Source organism: Coturnix japonica, chromosome Z (assembly GCF_001577835.2).
Source record: "Coturnix japonica isolate 7356 chromosome Z, Coturnix japonica 2.1, whole genome shotgun sequence".
In the NCBI taxonomy this organism is placed as follows: domain Eukaryota; kingdom Metazoa; phylum Chordata; class Aves; order Galliformes; family Phasianidae; genus Coturnix; species Coturnix japonica.
In genome coordinates, this window is record NC_029547.1 from 33,608,517 (window position 1) to 33,636,233 (window position 27,717).

General features: G+C 40.7%; 1 protein-coding gene across 2 annotated transcripts; it reads left to right on the plus strand.

The window, feature by feature from the left end:
• The first annotated feature begins 8,488 nt into the window (after nucleotides 1-8,488).
• On the plus strand, nucleotides 8,489-27,026 carry GCNT1 (glucosaminyl (N-acetyl) transferase 1). 2 transcript variants are annotated; one of them, XM_015849170.2, is made up of 3 exons: nucleotides 8,489-8,577; nucleotides 19,763-19,889; nucleotides 20,511-27,026. In XM_015849170.2, the coding sequence occupies exon 3, from the start codon at nucleotides 20,649-20,651 to the stop codon at nucleotides 21,927-21,929; it is 1,281 nt and encodes a 426-aa protein (XP_015704656.1). In that variant the 5' UTR covers nucleotides 8,489-8,577; nucleotides 19,763-19,889; nucleotides 20,511-20,648; the 3' UTR covers nucleotides 21,930-27,026. The 2 variants fall into 2 exon arrangements, with proteins under 2 accessions (XP_015704656.1, XP_015704655.1); XM_015849169.2 differs by lacking the exon at nucleotides 8,489-8,577 and adding an exon at nucleotides 8,733-8,822.
• The last annotated feature ends 691 nt before the right edge of the window (nucleotides 27,027-27,717 follow it).

Here is a 27,717-nt window from a genome sequence, read left to right on the forward strand (position 1 = left end):
CACTCACAAACTCATTTAGTATCCATTCCAGTCCTGAATCAGGATTACTTATGTCAACTTTGAAGAGAAGTGATCCTAAAGTGGAACTCTACTTCAGATTTTGGTGGATCTGGATCATTTAGGAGTCTGATGAGTTAGAACAACAAAAACAAAAAGAAGAAGAGGAAAGAAAGAAAAAGAGAACAAAACCCACCTAGGTATTTATTTTTAATACGTTTTTCCAATCTGGAAAATACTTGATTATTAATTTCCTCATTTCACAGGGAAGAGAGGAAGACAAGAAGCAGGAGGCTTACAGAATATAGTAATGTCTTGTAGGAAAGAACTTTTTAAAAGGAAATTAGCTTGGGTGTGAATGAGCATGGAGATAAAAAGCTATTTGACACTTATGGTTCTTCATAATGTTTGGTAATGTTACAAAAAAAAAGAAAGAAGAGAAAGAAGGGAAAGAAGGGAAGGGAAAGAAGGGAAGGGAAGGGAAGGGAAGGAATGAGGAGACAAAGGGAAGAAGGGGAACGGGAAGGAATGGAAGGAAGGGAGAGGAGGAAAGGGAAGGGAAGGGAAGGGAAAGGGAAAGGGAGGAAGGGGAAGGGAAGGAAGGGAACGGGGAGAAGGTGAAGGGAAGGGGAAGGAAGGTAAGGGAAGGGAAGGGAGAAAGGAAAGGCAAAGAAAGGAAGAAAGGAAGGAAAGAAAGGAAGAAGGAAAGAAAGGAAAAGGGAAAGGAAAGGAAAGGAAGGAAGGGAAGGAAGGAGAGCAAGGAGGAAAGAAGGAAAGAAGGAAGGAAGGAAAGGGAAGGACAAGGAAGAAGGAAGAAAGGCGAAAGGAAAGGGAAGCAAAGGGATGAAAGGAGAAAGCGAGAAGGGAAGGAAAGGAGGGAAGGCAGAGGAAAAGGGAAGAGGGAAGGGAAAGAAAGGAAGGGAAGGGACAAGGGAGAAGGGCAAGGGAAGGAGAAAGGGAAGGGAAGACAGGGGAGGGAAGGGAAGGAAAGGCGGAAGGAAAGGAAGGACAAGGGGGCAAGGAAGGAGAAAGGGGAAGGAAAGTGGAAGGTAAAGGGGAAGGGAAAAGGGCGCCGAGGGCGCAAGGGCGCACCAACCGACGAACCAAGGGAGGGAAAGGGACTAAGGGAATGGAGGGAAGGGAGAAGGGAAGGGAAGGGAAGGGAAGGGAAGGGAAGGGAAGGGAAGGGAAAAGGACAGATTTTCAAAATTGTCTGTCTTCACCACAAGGTCTTGTTTCACAATGACAAAATGAATGTTTTTTTTTAAAAAAAAAAAAAAAAAGAATCAGTGACCACTAGAGTAATTTATGGGTTTTATATAGAAGTGCTGGGTAGAACAGATACCCTCTCAAGATGTCATGTTGCCCCAGTGGTAGTTCTGCATGTTTTATGTCCAAGAATATCCTGCTTAGGTTCTGCTTTCTGTTCTCTATATGGAAAGCCTTAATAATATTCAAGTGAGGGAGAAAGTCTTTCCACCTGTGCAATCGAATCATGAAGATGATGAAAATAGTGTTTCTAGTGAGTGATATTTCAGGGAGGAGGAAATAAAGAAAAATCCTGAAGTATTCCTTCCTTTTTGCTAATTAATAGGTTTTGAAACCATTCTCTTACATTTCTTGTGCTTATTCTCACACTAACAAATAACTGACTGAAACCAACCAACCAACAACAACAACAGAATGATATACTGTGGTGAAAATTACTGATTTCTAATGGAAGCCAGAGTTTATAACATTACTTACATCAGCTCCATGTTCACACAGGCAGTGCCTGCATTTGTTATAATACTGTCAGTTATACAAGGCAACCACTTACTTCTTCATTTAACAGTCTGCATTCTGCTTCATTTTAAGAAACAGCCCTAATAATCGTTCATGACTGCCCCTGCAAAGAGACCCTACTCAGTGCACGCAATTTGTCTGCAGCCATATGTTGTCTTAGGACAGGAAATATCTGCACAACAGTAGGGGAAAGGTTAGCCATAATTTCCACTGTCCATTATAGGGCTGCATTACAGCAGTTGTACACATGATCCCTGTGTTCCTGCAAGCAACCTGTGCCAGACCTGTCTGAGCTGTGGAGTTATGTAGCTCCTGCTATGTGAATCTCCCAAAAGTTGCTTCATTATCACTGACCCATGCCAGTAAACCTGGCTTGATGCTGCACTACACATTTTCAGAGTCAATAAAGAATTAATTAAAATTACTTCCCTCCAGTGATACAGCACAGTCAACAGCAGAACTGATTTCATAAATATGAGTAATAAACCAGAAAAAGGGCAGAATTACTTTTTATTAAACATGTGTGTTAAAGAGGTGAGGGCAAATTCAAGGTCTGTTTCCTTTGGAGTTAGTTCTTCCTCCCAAAGTGGAACACAATTCTTATTAGAAAGAATATTTAGAAATAACAAGCAAAAGGAAGAATTCTTTCCAATTAGTTCTTTCTCAACTGAGTCATATTTTCCTTCAGTGCTCTCTCCAGTTTTTTACTCAGTGGTATGAAACCTAGTGTGTTAATATTGCAGATGTGTCAGCTGTGCTTATGTTGGATTTAATGACATGGGAAATGCCAAACACCGGGCTACAAATGAAGAGAATACATAGTTTGGCTCAAGCTTTGAGTCTAGTATGCTACACCCAGAAGATTCTGCTTTCTAACTGAGATTCAGCCTTATTCCATTCACTTTTGCATCACCAGTTTGTCTTACAGTATTCCTTCCAGTGTGGAACTTTGCTATAACTTCCACACCACACGATATCTGCTACTGTCCAGCAAGTTCCCTGATGGAAAATGGGAGCTGGCTGTTGGCAGTAATGTGGGAGGCTAATTCATACGCTACTGTGGTGGTTTCACACCAATGGGTGCGGGTTCTGGTTTCTCACTCGAAAATCTGCATTACAAAGTCTTCCCTCCCACCCCCCCCTTCAAAGGCTTACATTCAAGATGCATTAGTATGAGATCTTCTTAGTATTTATTTAATAAGTAGAGCTTTTCCAACTTATGCTTATTTCTCATTCTTTTTTCTGGCTTCATATTTGAAAATTAAAGGCTATGGATCTTTTTACACATCTTTTCCACTTCTGAATAGTGAAAATAAATAAATAAATAAAAATAAAAATAAAAATAAAAATAAAAATAAAAATAAAAATAAAAATAAAAATAAAAATAAAAATAAAAATAAAAATAAAAACCAAAATCNAAAAATAAAAATAAAAATAAAAATAAAAATAAAAATAAAAATAAAAATAAAAATAAAAATAAAAATAAAAATAAAAATAAAAATAAAAATAAATGGCTTGAGTGACTGTTATCTTTGTTGTGTCAGTCTGTACCATTACAGCTTGTTGTTTACTTGAGAATGAGTTTTTAGCATCACACTTGATTACAATATTCATTTTATGTAATTTAGACAACGTGGGGATGAGCGTGCTGTGTCTGAATACTCAATGAAATCTTGGTAAATTAAAACCTGCTCCACATACTTCCCATACTGGTTTAATCTGTTTTGGTGAACACTGTTGTACAGAATAGAGAGATGCCAAATAGCTGTTCAAAATATTTTAAGAGTAAAGAAAATGTCAGATACATGGATTAAACAAAAATATGTTTCAGCATGAAAGTCTTTAAACAGGAGAACGTAGGCTTTCTGAGAATGCATTACAAATTTCTCTTCCTTGTGGTGGCAATACTCCTACTTCCTAGCAGAGCCACAGAGATGAGTTTTAGGAATGTGTCAGAAAGTTGGGACACAAAATTATACCAAAATATTTGTTTATGACATTATTCACTAATACATTTTTACAGCATAGTGCAAACCCCATTTTTTCCTTGAAAAACAGGCTTGCTTGTTTCTTTGTATATTTGTTCATGTATTTTAACAGACTTCTTTCTGCTGTAGATTTGTTTCACTGTTTCAAGAAGTGATCTGCAGAACTAAGGTCCTCCTTGCGTTAACAAGGTGTGGCATTCTTCAAGTGTTTCGTTCTGAGTGCTAAAATTCCTTTTGGAGAAAAGTGTTCATGTAAGTTCTTATTAGAGAATTCAGCTTTCTTTCTTACAAGTTTCGCGCTTGTAACTCATTACCAAGAGGTAAACAATTCCTGCCTTTTGTTTTTTTAAATACTTATCTACTACCACCAGGGAACTCTACTCAATAGGAGTGGACTCATGAAAAGAAAGAAAAACTGGAAAAAAAATTATTAGAAATCCTCCAGGAATTTTGTCCTGTAGAAAGGATCAGTGGAACTGTGAAAACAAATGAGAAAAAGAATTGTTTCCTTGTTTGTTCCCCTTGTTTTTGAATACTTCAGTAATTGATATATAAGTGAACTGCTGTGACAAACAGTACTAAGATAGAAAGTATTCTTAATCTAGAAAGGAGTCTTAGGGAAACTCCAGATTAACGTCTGCCTCTGACAGACATGAGACATTCAAATGTGAAGAAAATACTTACATATAAGCCAGATTTAAACTTACAGAAATAAAAGGAGTGGTAAATTGCAGGATGTAAATAGACCAGCCTGTAATCAGGACCCCATATTTACCCTCAAGGGCGGAATAATAATGGGCTACATGGCCAAACCACAAACTCCTAGGGACAGGACAATCAAGACAGATTTGGAAAGGTCTGCAAAATTCAATGGGATTCATTTGGAAAGTATACTGTGAAAGACTATACAAAGCTTGCAGTAAACATCCCAGAAGTATCCATCCTTCTGATAAAAATACCACATTTCCAAGAAATTAAGTCATCTGCAAAAGCCTGTGGCCAAAGATGAAACTCTTAAAAAAACAAAAATAAATTCAAAAGGTGAGTATACCTTTGCAATACAGTATACTGATACTGACTCCAACAGCCATCTATTCCACGGGTAGTTGTATGCAGTGATATTAAAACAAAGAAACAAACAAACAAAAGGATGTTATTTATATGGTCATATTCAGCTTATATGAATATGTGACATCCAAACATGCAGAAGTGTCACACAGGTTGTAATGAGATCACACACTGGTGGACAACTCTCATTGCAGGTTCACGTGTGCTAAATATACAAGCTAAATACAGTCTTGGAAATACATGCGTAGCAATTTTGAGAATGGAGCACACAGTCTATTACTGAAAAAAACTTAGAGAAGTAATAGAAAATTCCAGTATTTAGGTCTCCTTCAGTTTCTCAGGAATCATGTATAGGGTACTCTCATGAAGGTAGTGCACAGTTAGACTGACTGCCCACAGGGGTAGAATGGGTCATCTTGTTTCCAGCAGGGTGAGTTTTGGCACAACTGGTATGTGATATCTCTGTGTCCTTCCCTCATATTTTCACTCTCTTTACTGCTGAGGAGGGGAGTGAGATTAGCCAGGTGGGAGTGGCAGCCCACCAGGATGAGAGTGGTACAAGAGAGGCACTTGTTTGCTGTACCCCCATGATGCTGCAAGAAGAAGACTCTAATTTACCTAAATGTATGTTCTATAGCCATTTTCAGCAACTCAAAGCAGCAATTCACACAATTCCTATTTTTGATTCCATAATTAGTACTAACTGCCAGCCAGTGTCTTGGGAGAAGTTTGTTCTAGGCTGCCTCAATCAACCTGTACAGGCCTACTTTGTTCATATTAAATTTATTTTAAACTCACCTGGTAAAGTTGAATCTCAAAAAGTATGACTCAGAAAAAGAACACAGACAAACAAACAAAAACCTCTAAAAACCCACAACAACCAGGGTGAGTAACTTTAAAGATTACTTCTAATGAGTATTGCAGGAATTCTGAAGAAGTAAAAATGACCTTCCCTTCTGAGCTCTAGCCACAAGCGGGGCTCATACCTGGCGTATGAGCACTCATCCATGCCAGAAGACACTTTGTTCCAAGGAGAGCTGCTACAATGGGCTTCAGGCTTACTTAGTTAAAGAGTGTTAGCCATGGGGTCTTCCTTCTGTCACCCTGCATGTTGTATTTAAGTGGTGGTGCAGAAACCAGGCACAGAAAACTCTGCTCTTGAAACTGATTTTTTTTTTTTCATATGCCTTAATCTCACTGAGTAGCCAAGCATCACCATGGCTATCAAATATTCACATGCAAATAGAATTGATGCAAACAAGTCAAGATTTAAGACAAAAACTTACATTTTTAATTTATCACATTTTTGACAGGTTCATTTGTGGTTTTATTTTTGTTTGTTTGTTTGTTTTTCCCCCACTTTTGCTTATATTTTGTCACACTTTCCATCGTTTCATTTAATTCCCTAATCAATACTTCCACAAATTCAAATTACATCACTTTTTTCTTTTTATTTTGTTTCACAGCTGCCACAGAGTTGCATCTCTCAGCTGTCTATCCCATTGCAGAGGTGCATCTTGTGCATCATCATCCATGCATTCCAACCTGAAAAACCAGGTGTGAACACACTTCATCCATTTTGTTTCAGGATCAGTTGACAGAAACTATACATGAAAGGAACCATAACCAAAACACATTCACTGCAATTTCACAAAGCTTCAATAAACAAATGATGAGTCTTTGCCAGCATGGCAAGAGATTGGCTGTTCTAAACATGTCAGTTTACTCTCTACCTGTGGAAAACTTGGAGCAAAAGCTGCTTCTGAAATTCAGATACTTATCTGAAATCACTGCTTCCAGTAACGACTTCGATGCTTACTTCCCCTTCCATTAGGAGCTGGTTTTAGAGGGTACCTTTTGTTACTGCAGTGATTATGATACAGCATAATCTCTGGTTCTTTGCTTACTTTGGTCCTACACATCTCTTTGCTTCTGTATTTGTGTGAGTAATAAAGGTAGAGGAAATGATAAATGATGAATGAAAACTTTTGCTCCCAGAGATTAGCAGTTCACTCTCATGAAACTAGACGTTCACCTACTTGTACTGCAGCGGTGCTGCAGCGCTGCTTTGCAGACACTGGAACAAAAGTACAATACTTATTTGCTCTGTAACTTCTCTTATTACTCCAACTTAAATATCTGCGTGCAAAACCAACAAAGTGAGAGAGTCATCAGCTGTAATCACAGACTGTTACTGTCCTTGGGAGAAAAAAAAATAAAAAATAAAAAAAGTAGGGAATTTTGTCTCCTTAACTCCGGATTTCTCACTCCCTTGAGAATCTCACCAGCCATTGGTTTTCCTTAAAAAAGACCTCGAAATACTGCCATCCATCAGAAGTTCAGCCCTATCAATTACAGACACACTAGAAAGGTAACCCATCTGTCAGGAGAAGGGGAGGACTGCCAAATAGTTACACACACATAAACACAAAAAAATGTATTGATGAAGAAGCAGATTACAGGCCTCGCAGCACATTCCCAGGCCTCTGACCTCACTGGCCACCTTCAGCAGCAACTCCCACTAAACCTGTTGTTGTCTCCTAGTGCCAGCTTGGGAATCAATCTCAGTTTCTGGTTAGCTATCAGCTCCTTGACCCTGCTTACAAGTGCAGATGTGACCAGACCATTCAAGCATGCCTGGACCTCCCAGACCTCAAAGCACTGCAGGTAATGCCTATTTGTAGGGATTCCTAGGATTCTTCAGTACTGCAAGCATTGTGAGTTGCTGCAGGATGCAGCATTCACGTTTGGGTTCTTTTAGTGCAGAAGATGTTACTGAATTTCCTGTTTTCTTCTTAAGAAGTCCTTGGGTGGCTTATGATGTATTAAGAGGTTTTATCTGACATCAACCTTCATATTTCACAGCTCTCCAAACCCTGTGAAATACACTTATCTTCAAGCAGACATCAGACTGCACAAACTAATACAAGTTTTCCTCACTCTAGACACAGCGTGTCTAGACAAGACACGCTTGCTGCAGTTTTGGAACGGGCTCCCCAGCCAGGCGGGTCTTCTTCCCTCCCAGCCCCACTCCCCTCTCTACACTGGGCTCCTTCTGACCCCTTAGCCGCCGCGGCTGGCTCGACAGAGCCTTGCTCAGCACGATATAACCACTAAGATGGTGAAGGGTCTGGAGCATCTCCCCTATGAGGAGTAACTTAGGGAACTGGGTCTATTTAGCCTTGAGAAAAGAAGGCTGAGAGGGGACTTGATCCAGGTTTATAAATACCTGAGGTGTGGGAGCCATAGTGGTGAGTCTGGTCTCTTTTCAGTAGTGCGTGGGGACAGGACTAGGGGTAACAGGATGAAAGTACGGCATAGGAAGTTCCACACAAATGTGTGCAAGAACTTCTTTACGGTGAGGGTGACGGAGCACTGGAACAGGCTGCCCAGGGAGGTGGTGGAGTCTCCTTCTCTGGAGATATTCAAGACCCGCCTGGATGCCTACCTGTGTGACATGGTGTAGGGAGCCAGCTTTGGCAGGGAGGTTGGACTCGATGATCTCTAGAGGTCCTTTCCAACCCCTACAATTCTGTGATTCTGTGATTCTGTGACAGGACGTGGCCGGCAGACGCCGCTGCAGGAGCGCGGCTCTGGGGTGCGCCCTCGCCCGGCTCTGCTCCGGTGACCCTGCAGCCGCCCCCTGCGCAGACCTCGGAGCTGCGGGCCATTACTGCGGCGGACTCCTAACGCGGAGCTGAACGTCGTCGACGCGGACAGAGGAAGCCTGACATAAAAAGTACAAAATCCCCTACGGGGAAGCTGCTCGGAACCGTCGGGGGGGAGCCAACGAGGGGGCAGGCGGACAGACGGACGCCATTCAATGCCGGGACGAGCGGTTGTGAGGGGAGGTGTTGCAGGGGGCGGGGCGGGGCGGCACAGCGCTGCTGGCCGCTGAGGTAAGCACCGGGCTCCGGGACTGCTGCAGGAGTGCCGCGCAGAGACACGCGGGGCCGCTCCGGGAGCGTGGCGGCAGCAGCGCAGGTGGGTGAGCGGAAGAGCGGCAGCGGTGCGGGGCGAGCTGCTCACAGCCCCGAGGTGTCCGGAGATCCCGGGCAGGTGTGGCTCTAGAGGGCAGGAGAGGCGCAGCTGCTGTGCGCCCCAATCCTCATCCTTCTGCTCCTCGCTCTCCTTTCTTCCCCTCATTTTTCTTTCTTCTCCTCTAATTTCTTCTCTTCTTCTCCGCTTGTTACTTTTTTCTCTTTTTCTTTCTCTCCTTTTTTAATTTTTTTTCCTATTATTTCATTAACGTCTTCCTTTCTCCCTTCTCTTCATCTCCCTGTTACTTTTTTTCTACCTTTTTTTTTTTTTTTTTTCACTCTCTCTCTCTCTTTCTTTCTGACTCCCCCCTCTGCCTTTTCCCCATGGCCCCACCATGGGATGCAGAGCAGCCCAAAGTGGGCTGCTGGCCTTGGGTTGCTGCTGGATTGGCATCAAATCTGTTGGTGTGGACAAGGAACATCTTATGCTCCTGAGGAATTGCAGTCCTAGGATGTGGCTTTTCTTAATTTGCTAGAACTGGGAAAGCCCTGAAGAAACACGATTTTCATTTATTTATTTATTTTGGAATAGCAATCTGTTTAGAAGTTTGTAAATAGTCTTCTGTGACCCAGTTTGGGTGGGAGAGCTCAGAATTCTGACGGAAGGCTCAGTTGAGCTTTGGAATTTTGCCCCCTTTCAGGGCTGCTCAGAAAAGTAGACTTCTTTGTGAGAAAGAGGAGTGGCAGCACCAGGGAATCGCCATTTGGGGGCCTGCAGTTTTAAATTTCTTTTTTAATGGAATATGATGTAGGTTACTGTAGAGCTGGCAGATGACAGCCCTCAGGAGGCAGAATAAGAGGAATCTGACATTTCAGTCCTTCGACTTCAACTTGAAAACTGATGAGAAAAATAATACAATGTTAGGAGCTCAGCTACAGTGGTACACTGCTTTTGAAAGTAGGTGTATACAGTAGAAAATAATACTCTTTTGATCCACAACTCTGCCTACAGTAAACATCAGTAAGCTGTATTAATCTCTTCCATATGAATCTGAATTATCTAGGGCAATACTCCTTTCCTGAAGCTATAAGAGCCAAAACTTACTTAAAAAATGTGAATTCCTTTGCCAAGTCTGTACTCTTTTTCTAAACTCCAGTGAAATGCACTGGGGAACATACATGCTAAGGATCTACAGTCTGCTCTGCTGAAATTGCAACCATTTGCTGAGCAAAATCCTGTTCACTGTGTCTTTTACTGACACAGAAAAGCTGCTACTAGTTGTATGAAAAAAATCAATTTTGTTTTTCTGATAATTTTCTCCTGGCTTTCCTTTGAAACCTGACACAGCCTGGTAAGTTCTCCACTTACGTTTGTTCAGAAGTTCCTGGGAGAGCACTATAAAATATAGTTTGTACTGCTTTTATGTTTTTGTATGTTTTGCAGTGGATTCTACTTTCTAGGTAGTATCTGTCCCTTGACAACAAAGGATTGCATTATTTTTTATCTGTGTTCTTGTGTAGAGTTGCCTTTCAGGTAAGATTAAATTCATCTCACCTGAAGTGAACAGGAGGGGGGAAAAAACCATACAGTACCTTAATAGTTGTGGACTAAGACCAGGAAATGCTATTTTACTGGCTTGCACAATAGAGCTAAATCTGTGCACCAGAGCATGATGCTGATCAGCGTTAGTGCTGCAGCTATCAGGGATCTCTTATTTTCAAGGGACGCTTGTTGCTGCTGGTGCTGCTAATGAAATGTAGCTGTAGGCATGCATGCATTGCACTCGGAACAGGGCTAAGAAAATCTCCTCTGAATAATATTATAACTGTTGTTCTTGAAGAAGGATGAAAGTACTCAAAAGTTTGATAACTTCTTCCCTCCCCTTTTAGATTCAGGTTAGGTTTAACAGGTGGTAATGCCTTCTCAGTAAGAGCATCTGCCAGCTTGCTCCATCCTGAAATACGGTATTTTCACAAGGGAGCCGTTAGCAGGCACTGTAGGCGGGCACAAGGACTGCAGACCTACTCAGCTGCAGGGAAAATTAAAGCTCCTGCTTTAAAGTGAAAAATGAAAGAAATATATATACAGTTCACTTCAGGGCAGCCAACATGAACTACAACACATTTCCACAGTGTGTTAAACTGGGCAATATAAGATTGTGTGATGTTTGTGGGTTTTTTTTGTTGGGATTTCTGAGTGTACTCCTGTGTCAGCTACCTTGAGGTAAAACATATTTTCTTTTCCTCCAGTATTAATAGTCTTAGGCTCACTAAAAGTATTTGTGTGGGGGAAATGGCTTTTCTTTGTTTAGTTGTGCTCAGTGAACACATATGGGAGACTCAGAACTCTGTACCAGACAAGATATACATGACAAGAGATTAATAGAAAATTTACCAAATATTACATCTTTTTTTCTACACCATTTCATACACTCAGTGTCTGTGCGAGTTTAACTGTTTTCTGTTTGTTTTAAGAGGTCGTTTTTAGAGTGCCGGATGCCTGACATTTGAACATAAAATCTCAAAGTAATTGTGCTTTTGAATTTATTTTCACCAATTTTTATTTTTATTTATTTATTTTCTTTCTGAGAAGCTGCCTTTGCTTCTCTTTACTCTCAGCGTTCAGTGTGTGGGTAGTGGTAGGTGTAGCAATGTCTGCTAAGCTGTCTTCTAAACTAACAAAGCACTAGAAATTGCCTTTTTTATATATAGAAAAGAAATGCCCTTTTTGTGTTTTGTTTTCTTTTTAGTTTTTTTTTTAGTTTTTTTTTTTTTTTAATGTCTTACAGGTATCTCTAAAAAACAAACAAACAAACAAACAAAGCCCATGTTCTGCACAGTATTGTTAATGACTCTGCACCCACATGCAGCTCCACTGCTGCCCAGGCATGACTACCAGTGTTCAGGTCTTATCCCTACACAGTCTGACAGTGGCCCAAATACTCTGACCAGTGTACTGCTTCTGACCAGTGCTTCATTTTTGTTTTTCCATTTTTTTCTTTTTCCATATGACTGAAAACTAATGGAATAAACATGTGGGTGTTCATTCAGTTATGGGCAGATCTGCACTTAAGGTCACATTGTTTGATACCATGGAAATGCTGAGTAAATGTGTCTCCACTGTGTATAGCACAGGCCTTCCAATAACCCCACATCTACGCAGTCTGTCCTTGGGCATGTTGGTGTTCCTGCAAACCTGCTTATGGTTTTAAAAATCACTTCCTCTTCAGAACAAGTGCTCTGCATAGCTGAGTCTGAATGGAAGCAGGTTAATTGTGAAAAACTTCTTGTAGGTCATGCATGCTTTGATGCATGGTAGGTATGCCCTGTTAAAACTCAAGGACTTTTCTCCACTTTTCAGTAAGTGGAGAACCTCCTGCTGAAGTGTCACAAAGTAGTTGCATAGTTTCTGTTGAGCTGACCTTAGAGGTCTTTTCCAACCATCATCGTTGTATGATTCTATATCTCGGGTGGAACTTGAGTGGGAGAAGTGAAGAGCAAAGGGCCAGATGACATCGCTCTGTGCTGTTCTGATGGGCAACTCATTTCTCTTTGTATCTCCTTCCCCTCCTATTGAAGCAAAAAAAGGAAAAAAATTAGTCAGTTCTGCCCCTGACTCCCCACCCATCAAAATGATTACTTGTTTTGTGGCCCATCCCAAGTGACACTTCAGAAATGGGTGTACTCAGCACTACATTTTCCACTCAGCTTACTTCAGAAGGTTTCCACAAAAATAAAAACTCCAATCATGACTGCACTTAGGATTGTAGTGCAGTTGCCAGAAAGATTTCAAACACCTGAAGTAAGTCTTGGATGGAAAGCTGACTTATCTGGGGACATAAAATTAGAGGCACATGTCGTGTTTGTGCTTCTGGGATCTCTAGAGAGCTGTATGCCAGAAGCAACTGGATGTATGTCACTGAAGTAACTACAGGTTGGGAAGCACCTACATCTGCTTCCTCTGGCTGTCTTTAGAGCAGGGAGAGAGGAGGAGGAGTGGAGAGCGGCAGTGAGGGATGTTCTAGCTCAGCAGCCTGGGAAAGCTGTGACAGGCACTAAGGCCTTACGGATGGATACAAAAGACCAGAAAGGTCTTGTCTGCCCTATGTGTAGCTGATTTTGGTCTTCTACCATCCTCTGTGGTGCTACCCAGATCTTAGCCTTCCTCTCACACTTCAGGTACCCCAGAGTAAGATCTTACTCTCCCCTTAGACCCTTCCTTTGCTTCTGGTGCTGGTATTGGCACGTGGTGTGTTTTGGAGACATTTGTTTCATTGCTGGATTGATGTTTAGCATCTTGCTTCAACAGTTTCTCTACTGCTGTGAGCAAAGGTTGAAGTACCAACATCACAAGCCATTTCGTTCTTTGTCCCCTGTGCCACCAGAACTTGTCATCAAGAGAAGGGTCTGTGTACCATTTCATAGCAAGTTCTACTTGCTTTTTCTAAAATACAAAAAGCAGTAATAATTATGAGCATAAAAATATTTATCAATATCTTATATACAATATATATATATATAGTTAGCATTTGGTTTCAGTTTGTTTTCTAAGCTATGTGTTGCCTTATTAAATTGGTTGTGGAGAGTAAGGCCCTGTGATACAGAACTGGCAATCTGTGTGCTGTGTTCTTGGTTGGCAACAAGGCTTAACAATGCAGTGCTTAACAAATCCTCACACACTCTTACACTCCCATGGGGGGGATGCAGAATGGTGCTGTTGTGCAGACCTCCACATTCTTTCCAGAGTGGTAACTGTGTGTAGCCTCTGTTAGAAAAATGAGGAAGATAGGAGTCAAAGGACTGTAATTTGGGCAAAATGAATACTCCCCAAGAGCAATTCCACCCTGATATGAATGTGATTAGAGGCAGCTCTTGCTTTTAACTTAGTTTGGGGAAAGACAAGCCTCCTACTCTCAGCCTTATTATCAGTTAAACATGAAAGCCTCAGTCCAAACCAGCAACCCAAGTTTGCAGGTGGTGTGATCAGCTAGATCTCTGAAACCCTGCTGTTAAGGTAGGCTTTTCCAAACTCACTTGTCCAGGTCTCATGTACTGTGTTGCCTTTGTTCCTCCTTAACCTCCTCCCCCTTTTTAAGGATGCAGTTTCATAATCAACTCGTTACTTTATTAGGTGTGCAGCTGAGGTGTGGTGGTTCTTCATTCCTCCCTGTATTGATGTCTTCCTGGGGTGGGGGCAGGCTGGGGCTGTCAAGACTCTTGGGCCCTGCCAGTGGGCAGCAGGAATCTGCCTAAGGCTAGGCTAATCAGACCTGCTCTTACATCAAGGTGAGTGAGGAGCTGCTGGGTATGGATAGCGCATATAGTACAGGTAGGAAGGGAACTGTACCTTACCCCAGAAGCAATTTGTGTCAGATAAGTCCTACTGTGAAAGCATAGCCAAAGGGATCTGCTGTGCTGGTAGCAGAGGGCTGGGCTTGCTGTTGCTGGACTCAGGCTTGGCTCCTCCATGGCTGTTGGCAGGGCTGGTATAGCATCATGGTGCTTGTTCTGCACCATCACAAAATCCCCCTTGCATAAGTGGTGTCACACAGTGCAGGTACTGTGTTTCTACTGGCTGTGCTGCCATTAGCTGCTGCAGCTCCAAGCCAGCGGTCTGCAGAAAATGTTTAAATGAGCTTCAGGTGTCCCTCAGAGCTGAGCTGTAATCTTGCTAAGAGTGTTTGGGTTGGGTCTTGAGGTGTATGGGGGAGGGTGGGAGGGTTGGTGATTTTTTTTTATTCTTATTGAAGACTTAGATTTCTTGTGGGATTTTATGTTTGCTTTTAAGGGTGGGTGAAGATATACTTATCTGAAATCACTTACTGAGTTGGGCTAAAAGAGTGCTGCTCCATCCTGGCTGTGGCTGCAGCCTTTCCCTGGGGAGGGTTATTCCCAGTTCTCTTCACTTGCACAAGTGCCCATACAGCCTCTTTCTGACTTGTTTCAGTCAGTAATGCTTGTTGTGCTAGTAGTTATATAGTAACCAGGTAAATGCATCACCAACAAAGCCAGATTTTTTTACAGTAGCACCTTTACACTAATATAAAAATGTGATCTGAACTTCCTCTTCCCAAAATATCTGCCAGACTGGCAGGGAATGAGTAATTGTTTCACAGGTGAGCAGATGCAGCTGATCCAAGCGATGTGCCCTCACAGTACAGGTGTCAGAAGAGAAGACTGAAACTAAGCACAATAATATCTCTTCTCAGACGTCTATGTAAATGTCCAATAGTCTGTAGTAAATATCAAGCTGTAATGACCTGGTGCATTCTGTTTAGTTGTATTTTACTCTTTCTACATGGCACTGAAGAGTAACTTTGTCAGGAAGCAGTGATGCAGGCATCTAACCTTTCTACCAGTTCCTCCAACACTAGCAACTGTTGTAAGTTTCCCTTTTGATCAACAGTTACATCAAAAACACAAACTTGAATGTAGAGGAAATGTAGAAGGTTGAAGTGGGTCAATGTCAGCGTTTTACAGGCTAGTTGGGCCTGGTTCCATGACCAGTGGGGTGGAGGGATTTCACAAAATCTGCACCTCCAGAAAAGGGAAACAGGGGACCCCAAAATAATTTAAAACAGCGGCAACAATCTGAGGAGAAACAAACTAATTTACTAATTATGATATCAGAATGCAAGATAACAGTCTATAGTACAATATAATTAGAATTGAAGCTAATAAATGTAATGAGAGAGTATCTGAAAGCTGTAGGCCTTACAGTAATACTGAAGTGGTACGCGCAGTCAGGACAGGCAGCAGCCGGGAGAGGTGAAGGAGAAGAGCGTGAAGAGAAAAACCTGATCAGATGACCTTGCCAGGAGTTCTATCTCCCCTCTGACCACAAAGCCCCCTGGGGAATGTAGTTCTTTTCCGGGCAGGTACCCGGAACTGGAGCATTGACACTTTAACTCCCAGTGCACTACATGATGTTACTATGTGGAATACCAGTAACCAAAAATCATCAGACCATGACAGCTAAGTCCACTTCTGAAACTAAATCCTGGTTGAGAGCAAGTCCAGAGCTGTGGTATGAAGCCTTTTATATGTGGTTGTTCAAACCTCCTGCTCTTTCTGGTGTGAGGTTGTATCTCTGGCACTGTGTTCTTCACTGTGCACAGTAGAACTGCCCAAAGAAGAGAAGATGGTAAACCTTTGTCGTATGCAGTTTGAAGCTGGTTTAGGGAGCATTCTAAGCTTGTAAATCTTTCTAAAACAGGAAAACTCTTTCTAAAATAGATTTAGGTGACAAATTAGGTAACAGGTAACAAATCTTTCCTAGCCCTGTAAAGGTCAGCATTTGCGAAGAATGGACCAGAGTTTAGTACTCTTTAGTAAGAAATTGCAAGCATAAACAAAAAGAAGCTTGTTTATTAAGTCTGTTCTGTGGCAGCAGTATGTCTGTGAGAGAAATTTGACTGCAGGGAAAAACTCCACCTGAAAATAAGAGCTCTGTTAACCTGTAAATGTTTACAGGTCCCTCTCTCTGGTGCAAAAGAAATGCAGGTTTCATTTGCTTTGAGCATAAAACAATGGAGGAATTGCATCCAGCTGGGTATAGATGACTATTATGAAACAATTTCTTTACCTTGTATTCAATTGCATAAGAAGATCCTCATAGTAAATGTTATTCTTTGGAATCATGGGAGGTGGAGATCACAATGGTAGCTTCTAGTTATGGTAGCTCTTACTCCCTGCGTCATATAGGATGGGGGGGAGGAGGGGCAAACCTTATAAAGCGTGTTATTTGATAATGCTTGTGTTCCTACATAGACTGAGAATATGATAAAGTAGCAATGCTAACTCTCATTCTAAAGAAACAAATTCCAGCTTCTGACAGCTAAAAATTCAGTTATAAAAATACTTCATTTTTAACTCGGTAAGCATAGAAAACTGAACAGTAGTTTAAGGCTAACCAATATTACTAGCTTCATCTTAAGGAAATACATTCTTGATAGAGATTATGGTGACTACCACACTGTTGGTCTCCTTTGTAGAATCATAATTGCTCAGGTTGGAAAAGAGCTTAAAGACCATTGAGTCCAAACACAACCTAGACATACTACTCTAACTCTAGCAACCCTCCACTAAATCATGTCCCTGAGCACCACATCCAAATGGTTCTTAAACACATGCAGGGGTGGTGACTCAACCACCTGCTTGGGGAGCCTATTCCAGTGCTTCACAACCCTTTCTGTAATGAAGTTTTTCCTGATATCCAACCTAAACCTCCACTTTGACATCATTTCCCTTCATCCTGTCACCAGTGAGAAGTGACCAACGCCACTCCCACTGTAAGCACCTTTCAGGTATTGCAAGAGAGCAAAAGTCTCCCCTCAGCATCCTCTTCCCCATACTGAACAGCCCCAGCTCCCTCAGTCTCTCCTCATAGAGCACATTCTCCAAGCCCTTCATCAGCCTTGTTGCCCTTCTTTGGATTTGCTTTGGCACAGTGTCACAGGTTAGCTAGATTTACCTGCGCCCATGACAGGGGGCAGCCACCCCATAGGGCCCGTGGTCAAAAGGGAAGGGAAAAGGGGAATGGGAAAAGAGAACAGCGGCAGCAATCTAAGGAGGAAAACTATTTTACTAAATATGTTATCAGACTACAAGATAACACAATATAATACAATATGATTGAGGCTAATAAATTGAACAAAACAGAGAGAGAGAGTCCCCAAAACCCGAGAGGCCTACTGTGAACTCTAGGCGACACAGCTGGAACACTTCCCACTCTCTGAAAGTCCAAGAGAGAGAGAACTCCAGCCTGGGAGCGAGATTATATATGTCCTCCTCTGTGACCTGTCTCTGGCCGTGACGTCCCCTGGGATATGTAGTTTTCTTCTGAGAGCTGAGTATTTGGGACGTTATTCCACAGAACTGGAGTATGAACCTTTTAATGATCTATACTGCACATGATGTTATGATGTGGAATATTGACAGCAACATTACAAAACCTTGACACACCTCCATGTCCTTTCTGTACTGAGGTGCCCAAAACTGAACACAGTACTCAAGGTGAGGCCTCACCAATGCTGAGTGCAGGGGCAGGATGAGTTCCCTAGTCCTTCTCACCACACCATTCCTGATACAAGCCAGGATGCCATTGGCCCTCTTGGCCACTGGGGTACATTGCTGGCTCATATTCAGCTGACTGTCCATCAGTACACCACAGTCCCTTTCCATCAGGCAACTTTCCAGTCACTCTTGCCCAAGCCTGCAGAGTTGCTTGGGGTTATTGTGACCAAAATGCAGGACTTGACTCTTGGCCATATTGAAACTCATACAGTTTACCATGGCCTATCAATCCAGTCTATCCAAGTCCCTCCATAGTGCCTTTCTCCCCTCAGGCAGATCAACACTCCCTCCCAACTTGGTGTCCTCTGCAAACTTACTGAGGGTACATTCAATCCCCTTCCTTTATTAATTTCATTTGTTATGAATGTTATTTTTGTTGCGTCAGATATGCCAGTCAGAACTGGAAGAACATCAAGTAAGCAAGTGTGCAGTAAGTTATAAGGCACATAAAGAGTTACTTTAAACTGTTTGATGCTAGATCACAATCTAACTTTCATGATTATGGAATTTCCCTCCTCCCTTCCCCAATTTTTTCTTTTTTCTTTTTTCATTTTATTTTAATTAAAGTTCAAAGTCTGAGACTTAGTGCTTAGATACTTTCAGCTGCAATTGTACACAGGTTCTCTTATCTACTTACATTAAGAGTTTAAATGTTAGTTCTTCCAGTCTGACATCAGTGCACACCTAAAACCAACTTGGAACAAATATCCATCTTCCTAGTTATAGTACTGACTGAAAATATTGCTTATCCTTATTGCTGTGTTAGACATTCTTACAGTGCTCTGCACTGTCCATCCACCGTCTCCTCCTGGATCAATTCCCCCAGTCAGTTTGCAGTGTAGGCACAACTATGGACCCAAAGCGTAGCACATCCCAATGGCATCATTGCTGTCAAAAAGCTCTGTAGTATTGGATCTCAGATTTTTACACATACATTCTGAGTTCAAATCAAGTTGAAATCCACAGCTTAAGAATTAAAAGCTAAAGTAATACTGGGATACTATAAGGAAAAGAGGAAATAATAATAATAATAATAAATCTTACACTGAGCTTACAGTAAAGCTGTAAAGGGGATACAGTTCACTCTTCCTTAAACAAATATTCTTATCAATTATTTTGGGAAGTAGTTACTCTTAAGAGCTGGAGAAAAAAGTCAGAGCACAAAAAAGTGAATCGAAAGTAATAAAAACTAAAGGAGCTATCAAACTCTCCAATCTGAGGATGTCATGAACTCACTAACTTGCAGACCAAAATGTTGGGACATGTTCGCTATGTGCTATACTGTTTTTTGCAACTACAGCTTAGCTTGAAATTCAGACCTGCACTGGATTATTCAGATAATGAATTTGTTATCAGGAAAGGCATTTGTGTAGCAGTGTAAATTGTTTAAGAATGTCCTGGCTTTGAGCAGTCTTTGAAGTGGTACTTAGGTTTAAAAAAAAAGAACAACTAGTCCTTTAACACTTCAAGATTGCAGTGGCGTAATCTTCAAGAGGTGCTGGCAGAACAGAAGTGTTTCAGCACTGTGTGAACAGAAGCAGGACCAACACAAATAATGTATCATTTCTAGGTGAAGAGGAAGATAGGATTGGCAAGTCATAAATCTTGATGCAATTCAGCTTTGCATTGTGTGTTTTAACATCAAAAGCAACATCTCAATAGTAAAAATGGAGAGTGTCTAGGCAATGGTAATGCAGCACAAAGAGGGGCATGAGCTTAACACAAATCAGCTTTAGAGATAGGTAGTAACTACTGCCTTTTTACCTTGAAAAGGTACTTCAGAAGTTCAGCTACAGCACCTTTCACAAAGCTGAGAAACTGTGCTTTACTAATTTCTTTCTCCTCTTTCCATCATCTCTTTCCTAATAGTATTTCTAAGATCAAGGATGCTGGAGAGAGTGCACCTCGCGTAAAAGTCTTAGAAGTCTTCTGTGACTGTCTCCCCACTGAGGAGAAGGATTATCAATAGCATTCAGTAGCATCTAGGAAATTACTGGTAAGTTAAAAGTTGATACAGATGCAATCTGGACCACTGCTAAACTGGATGTGAAATGCTCTTGTTTCCTTCTGAAGGTGAATTAACATCAAACACTGCTTCTCAGTAACAAATCTGACTTACTGGCCTTAATTTTGTCAGATGCAGTCAAACATGCTCTGTTCTCTTTCAAAACTTACATCTCTGTCCTTAGTGCTATAGCTGATAAAAGATAGGAAATAATGTTACATGAAAGCTGTATTTTCACTCTTTTCCCTTTTTTTTGAAAATAATAATTAATAATTTCTCATCTTCAGTAAAAAAAATGTTTGTTTGAAATATTTGCTCTATACAGTCTGTGCATAGCAATGCCATTATTATCCCTTTATCTTTTAAAGAAATATTAGTAACACCGTTGTGTGCCCGGTGGCGCAAGTGGTAGGAATGCCGCCTTGCAACACTGGAGGCCCTGGGTTCGAATCCCCCCTGTGGCGCAAGTGGTAGAAGTGCCGCTCTGCTACACAGAGGCTCGAATTCCGGGGGGTTGGACTTGATGATCTCTAAGGTCCCTTCCAAACTGCACGAGACTATGATACTATGATATGATGATAACAGCAGTGATGATATTTCATTTTATTTTAGGATTTTTCCTTCCATCTCCTTGACAAATGCTCCAAGTTCCCAAAAACCATGAACTGTTTTTTCTGAAGCTGTTGAGGCTGATACAAGCAGAGTGGAGGGCTATTTTCTGTAGTCCTGCAAAGCGACCTGGTGTTTGAAATGCTGAAAAGGAAACTGCGCTTTTTCCACAACTCGCGTTTCAGACTTTTCTTGGGCCTAACTCTGATTTTAGTAATCATTTCAGTTCTGAAAGTTAACCAGAAAGCAAACTTCATAAACCGAAGACATCTAGAGCTGACAAAGGAAGACCCTATTGGTGATGTGAACTGCACTAAGATACTGGAGGGTGATATAGAAGAAATTCAAAAGGTAAAGCTTGAGACATTATCAGTGTCATTTAAGAAACGTCCCAAGCTAACAACCAGTGACTATATAAACATGACAACAGACTGTGCCTCTTTCACCAAAATGAGGAAATACATTATGGAACCTCTCAGCAGTGAAGAAGCAGAATTTCCGATTGCTTACTCAATAGTGGTTTATCACAAAATTGAGATGCTTGACAGACTTCTGAGATCAATCTATGCTCCTCAGAATTTTTACTGCATCCATGTTGACAGAAAATCTCCAGAATCTTTTTTTACAGCTGTGAAAGGGATAGTTTCCTGTTTTGATAATGTCTTCATATCCAGCCAGTTAGAGAGTGTTGTGTATGCTTCATGGAGCAGGGTGCAGGCAGATATTAACTGCATGAAAGATCTCTATAGAAGAAGTTCAAACTGGAAATATCTAATAAACCTCTGTGGCATGGACTTTCCTATCAAGACCAACCAGGAAATAGTAGAGAAATTAAAAGCTCTTAAAGGTGAAAACAGCTTGGAAACAGAAAAAATGCCTGTTTATAAAGAAGTAAGGTGGAAAAAACATTATGAGATTGTTGATGGTAAAGTGAAAAACACAGGTATAGACAAACAACTACCACCTCTCAATACTCCAATTTTTTCTGGCAGTGCCTACTTTGTAGTTAGCAGAAGATTTGTAGAATATGTATTAGAAAACAGCAAAATCCTCAAATTTATTGAGTGGGCAAAAGACACTTACAGCCCCGATGAGTACCTATGGGCAACAATTCAGAGAATCCCTGACGTCCCAGGTGCTGTTTCTTCTAGTGACAAGTATGATGTTTCTGACATGAATGCACTGGCCAGGTTTGTCAAGTGGCAGTACTTTGAAGGAGATGTGTCTAAAGGTGCGCCCTACCCACCATGCAATGGAGTTCATGTTCGATCTGTCTGTGTGTTTGGGGTAGGAGACCTGAACTGGATGCTGCGAAACCACCACTTCTTTGCTAATAAGTTTGATACTGACGTTGATCCTTTTGCTGTGAAATGTTTGGAAGGATATTTGCGACACAAAGCTTTGTATCTGCAAAAGAAGTGAAATACTGCATGCTCCAGTTAGGAAACACAGGTCCAAATAACATACAGCTGTAAATTTTTACAGGCAACACTGGTGGTGGTGGTGATGGGAATGGTGGTTATCACGACGCTGGTATAGTGATGATGTGGCCCTTTTTTGTGCATTGACGAGGAGGAGAGAAGGCATACATCAAATGAGGCTGAGAATGCCTTATGTTGCACGCTGGGGCTTGGAACTTGGGTACAAAATCACAGACAGTAGTGTTTGGAAGCTCAACTAATTTGAATATTTATTAACTCAATATGTGTTATGGTATAATTAGAGGGCTTCCTGGGGTTAAACTGTTTGTTGAATGCCTGGAAAATGAATGTTGCTCGTGATTATTTCTGAGTTGTTGGTATTTTTTCCCAAGAATTTAATGCTAGCTAAAAAGGAGAAGTGAGGAGAAACAGGAGGAAGCAGCAGCGGGTCTGCATGAAGTTCATGTTAGTGCTGGAAGATCTCAGGAACTTAACAATGAATTGATTTGAAAACTAAACAAAAGGGGATATATAAAGCCAAAGGTCATCACTTAACTTAAATACAACTGCTGCAGCTCTGCTATGTGTAATTCTCAGTCCTTTTGAAAATCTTCATGAGGAATATTAAGGATTTGTATTTCTATTTTTGTAAAAAAAACCTTGCTTTTGTACTCTTAAACCCTCCCTGGTAATGTGATAAGAAGTTTATATATTAGTTCCTAGTTATATCTTCTCAGGGAAACTTCAGTTTTGTGCCTGATAAGAGTTGTAATTTTACACTTACTGTACCACGAGCCTTGCTTTTGGAACTAAAATGACTCAAAAAGGTCACTCTCAAAAAGTTAAAAGAATTGCAGCAATGTATAAATGTTACTGATTCAACTGCTGATTTCCACATTCTGTTAAGTTCAACTTGCATTCCAAGCAATTTTAACACTAGGTATGAGAAAATAAAGTTATTTTTCTGAATCATATTGTCTCTTCCTAAAAGGAAATTCCTTTTGAAAGTAGTGCAGGTAATTGTGGCCTGGGAGATGAGCACAGAAGGGAAATACTTCGTGGCAACCCAAGTTTTCTTCCCCATCTTTTGGCTTTCAGACAGCTGTAAGAATGGTCTTAACAGACAGCTGTACTTTACCACCTCTGTACAAGCTACAGCAAGGAGGAACTTCACTGTGCAGTCAAGGGAAATGTCAGGAAGCTTAATTTTTAATTCATTTCTTTTAAGAATTTCTACCTAAACACAAACTGCATAAATAGCTCTTATAACACAATGGCTCACAGTTCAAAAGGGATGGGAAAGATGATAGTGAAGTTCCTGGCGCAGCATGGATGTATTTAATTACTTGAAATCCTCCAGACATCAGGAGCATCAGATTGTTTACTTGTTGCAGTGTTTTTTGTACTTATTAATATGTATAATACAATGAATGCCTATCTTCTAACAATGCTGCTACTGTAGATAGTGCAGGTGGTACTTGATTAGGTGCTTTGAATATTACTCTCTGGGCAGAGTCAAGAGAGGTCCTGTGTGTTCTCATGGTGTGGACTGTTTTATGTGGGAGGAAAAATGCAAGAACAGCTCTTTGTTTAGCATGAATTCTCCAGTACAGGGGAATTATTTTTTCTCCTGGGGAATGTAAACCACAAAAACAGCCACCCTCAAACTTAACTGTAGAAGAGAAGCTCCAGTTGAGTAGGTTTTAAGTGGTGTAGTGGGTACCCAGATAAACACTTGCTGAAGAAATATGTGCCTTTCTCAAACTCCCATATCTTGTCTTTCAGTTTCCATTGCCGAGTTTTCCAAAGCAGCTTAGTACACTGGAGGTTCTGCGCTGCTTCAGCCATAAAAATGGACCAAGACCCCACCCCCAGCTTCTACATAAGCATTTTGCATGGCCCAATTAATAGCAAATTTATTGGTTTACACATAGCATTAAGTAACTGTGGTAACCAAGTATCCTTATCCCTAGGAGTCACTAAGCTGAAAGTTTTCAAGCTCAAAGGCTGATTTTGCCCCAGAAACATAATTACTTAATTACTAATTAAGCATACTTCCATCTAAAACCTGCTTCCCATGTTAGGTTTGGTCCAACAGGAAGAATGTGTTTGGCTGTCTGACTGCCTCCTAGATAGCACATCAGAGGTGACAGGAAAACTTTGTGCTGAACAGTGCAATTATGATCAAACTAAACAGCCAGACTGCCATGACTTGGTGCACTTTTAAGTGGCATGACAATTAACAATAGCCACCTGGGCTATAACACATAACTATAATGCATATGCATTAGAAAATAAAAAAGAAAGAAGAAATTGTAGCTTGCATTGTGCTGGTAAGAATCTAATCCCTCTCTCTAGATGCAGCACTGCTACAAGCTCAGAATGCCAACAATAAAAATAATGAGCATGATTTAAGATCTGCTTGCAGTATTTCAGTTTCCTAATTATGGCTTATTTTAATCTTAAGAAATTATTAGCAGATTACTTAGTCACTTAAAGAATACACTGAAGTCCTTGTATTAGTGAGGATCTCCTCAGTCAGTTAAAATAATAGGAACTGTATTACTTAGAATGGCTTTCCACTAATTAGCAATATCATCCACTCTCAGCTTAAAACTTAAGAAATTTTGTAGCCCAGTTTTCTTCTCAAATTAACTTTTTTGGTGTGATTGTCTTCTGTAATAGAGCTTTATACAAGGAAGTTAAGAACACAGTCAAATGCTTTGAGTCAAGCCGAAGTATCTATATAGCCTATATTCAGCCTATATTCTTGAATATCTATATTCAGCCAGGAACAGCATGTCAGGAAGGGCTCTGAGCAGGAATTACCTGTTAAAAATCTCTGTACTACACTCCAAGACTCAAACTCCTTCTGACAGACACTGATCTAATTATTCTTTCTTAAAATAACTAATTTCAGACCAGTGAACCAGGTTCTACAGGGACATCCAGTCATGCACTAGTAAAACATCAGGTACCTGACCTTAGCCTCTTTCTCTTGTTAAGATAAGCAGTATTTCAGAAGTAACAGAAAAAAAAAGAAAAAGAAAAAAAAAGTTATTACAGTCCTTTCTGACAGTACTGCTCTTAATTTGTCTGAAGCAAACCCTTTTATCTCCCTTCCTTTCAATCAGCTTTGCTGCACATCTGGGTGGGGAGCAGAAGTTGCCGTATGACTTCAAAGGCTGTTTTACTGACTGGTGTGTGATAGAAACAGAAAACTGTGGCTCAGTATCGGCACTTGTAAGTTCTTAGCTTATTTTGGCACTGGTTATCTTAATTGCATTAGTGGACAGACAGATTTATCAGTGTTGATGTGACATGTGTTTAGTATGGAAGACTAACACTACAGGACTGCCCACCATATCTTAATACTCTTAGCCTTTTTAAACAATGGGCTAATAGTAATTAGATCACTACCCATGCCATGCTGTTAAACCTTGGTTACCTGTTAGAACCACTAGATTATGAGGACGTCGGAATATCTCCTCCTCAAGAAAGAGTGTAACTCCATAACCTGGTCTTAAATCCCAGCCACCATTCCTGCCTGTTTGGACCCTATGCAAAAACCAGCAGACCTGCTGCTGTCAACACACCAGCTGTTGCTGGCCAATTGCCCTCCTGCCTGTGTGGGGCTCCTGAGGCCAAAAGGAGGCAGTGAGTTGATCTGTTCTGCACTAAACAGTGCTGCCCAAGATACCTGTGCAGCATGTCTGTGTGGGGCTTGAGCAGAGCAAGGAGATGCTTGTTAGAAGTAATGTCACACACTTATAATCCTGGCATCCTGATGCACTCAATTCCCATTGCTACAGGGGAGGTTTGTTTCTTCATCATAGTAAACCCCAATGAACCTACTTTGGGGTGCTGAGACAAGAAGAACTAATTATCTCTTCAGTGCATGCGGCCCCATAGCCACTCCTTCACAAGAACCGGACAGCATATCTACAACACACAAAATGTAAGAATTCAGAAAAAATAAATAAAAATAAATATCCAGACTACACAACTCATGTACAGCTGGCCAGGGTAAAAGGGGAAGTGAAGCTCAGACAGGGTTAGAGAACCTATTTGCAGCAAGGAGGCTTACTGCATTGGGATTCCTTTTTTTTTTTTTAACCCCAGCTTCCCATCTCTTCAGTCACAGGGGTACCTAGATTGAAAATTAAATGAATTTAATCACATACAGGCAGAAGAATCTGTTGCTGAGTTATCTGTCCAAATTTATTCCACAATAAACACTGACACTTATATTAAAACAAAACAAAACAAAAGCCATAAGAAAGTAATTATAGCATTCAGACACACAGAGAAAATAAGAGATTTTCCTCCAGCAGATGAAATCTTTCTCAATACCTCCAAATCAGCAAAATTTGAAAACATACAATTCTTCCCTTTATGAATTCAAAATAAGAACTACTATATACACCGTGTTTTACTTGAGGGTAATGTCGATAAACTGAGATTCAGGATAAAATAGAAAGTTGAATTATGAATTTAGATTATGTATCATCATTTAGAAACAGTTTCCACTATTCTAACATAACACTTTGAGCAAATTTTCTATGTTCTGTAGGATCTTCCATAAGAAGAAAACAACCGGGAATGTTTTAAATTGAGTACAGTCACTTTTGCACTGTTGTTTAACACAGGGGCATACTCAGTCACTTATTCAGGGGAAGGATGAAAAGAATCATGTCCCTGTTTCTACCTAATGTAGGCTTTAATATCTCTGAGGATGTGGTATTGAAGCCAAACTAGTGAAGGGAAATTGGGACCTGGAGAATGGATAATATCATAGAATCATAGAATTACCCAAATTGGAAAAGACCTCGAAGATCATCAAGTCCAACCACAGCCTAACCATAGTACCCTAACTCTAACAACCCTCTGCTAAATCATATCTCTGAACAAGATGGTGTATTTCATCTGTGATGCTGATTTCAGCTGGGTGGTTCTTTCTTACTTTATTTTTTTTGTAAATTCAGAATCTCAAGCCTTCTTAAGAATAATAACTTTTTCGTGGCTGACATTTATCTGGCAGAGAATAATGAAAGCAACTGGTGGCTTTATTTTAAAATTAAAATCTCATTTGCGACTATTGGGTTTTGTTTTCATTAGATCTCATAGAATAAACACTCTGGGACAGAACAGTGGTTTATAAATGTCTCTGGTGTCTCTCCATGGGGATGCAATCTCAAAAATCTCAAAGTTCACATCAGCTCAGTATATATCAAGTTCAGCTAAAATGGTATTGGACAAGACACAACTAGGGTTTTATCTCTTTCTGAGGTCATATTATTGTGAATATATCAAAATCTGTTGTCAGTAGTAGGCTTTCTCCCTTCTTCCAAAGGCTGAATTTTTACTGGTAGCCTGAAGAACACTCAGAAAGTGTCCACCAGACTGGCAGCTCTTCAGTGTAGTCCATGTACTTCAGTTGATTTTTATGAAACTACCACAATTTTCCACCAACTAAGTATCTTTCTAGCATTAAAAATAGTCACTTATGAACATTATTTAAATGAGAAGGAAAATCCTTCACAAAGCTCTCTGTTGTCAAACTGAATTTGAATGACACAGGCCAAAACAGTCTCTCAAAAAAAAAAAAAACAAAAAACCAAAAAAAACCAAACAGAACATGTTTCAAGAGGAACAAGTAGTGGAAAGTGACAGTCAGACAGGAACAGAATGACATTCAACATATTACAATATTTCATGTAGCTTTGCCTGAGACACTAAAGTCTATGATTCAGCACGAGTCATCAGATACTTTTAGCGAGCAGAGCTGG

Bases quoted from the DNA above. Each gene is read 5' to 3' on its own strand.
- GCNT1 (XM_015849170.2), top strand. From the start codon at position 20,649: ATGCTGAAAAGGAAACTGCGCTTTTTCCACAACTCGCGTTTCAGACTT.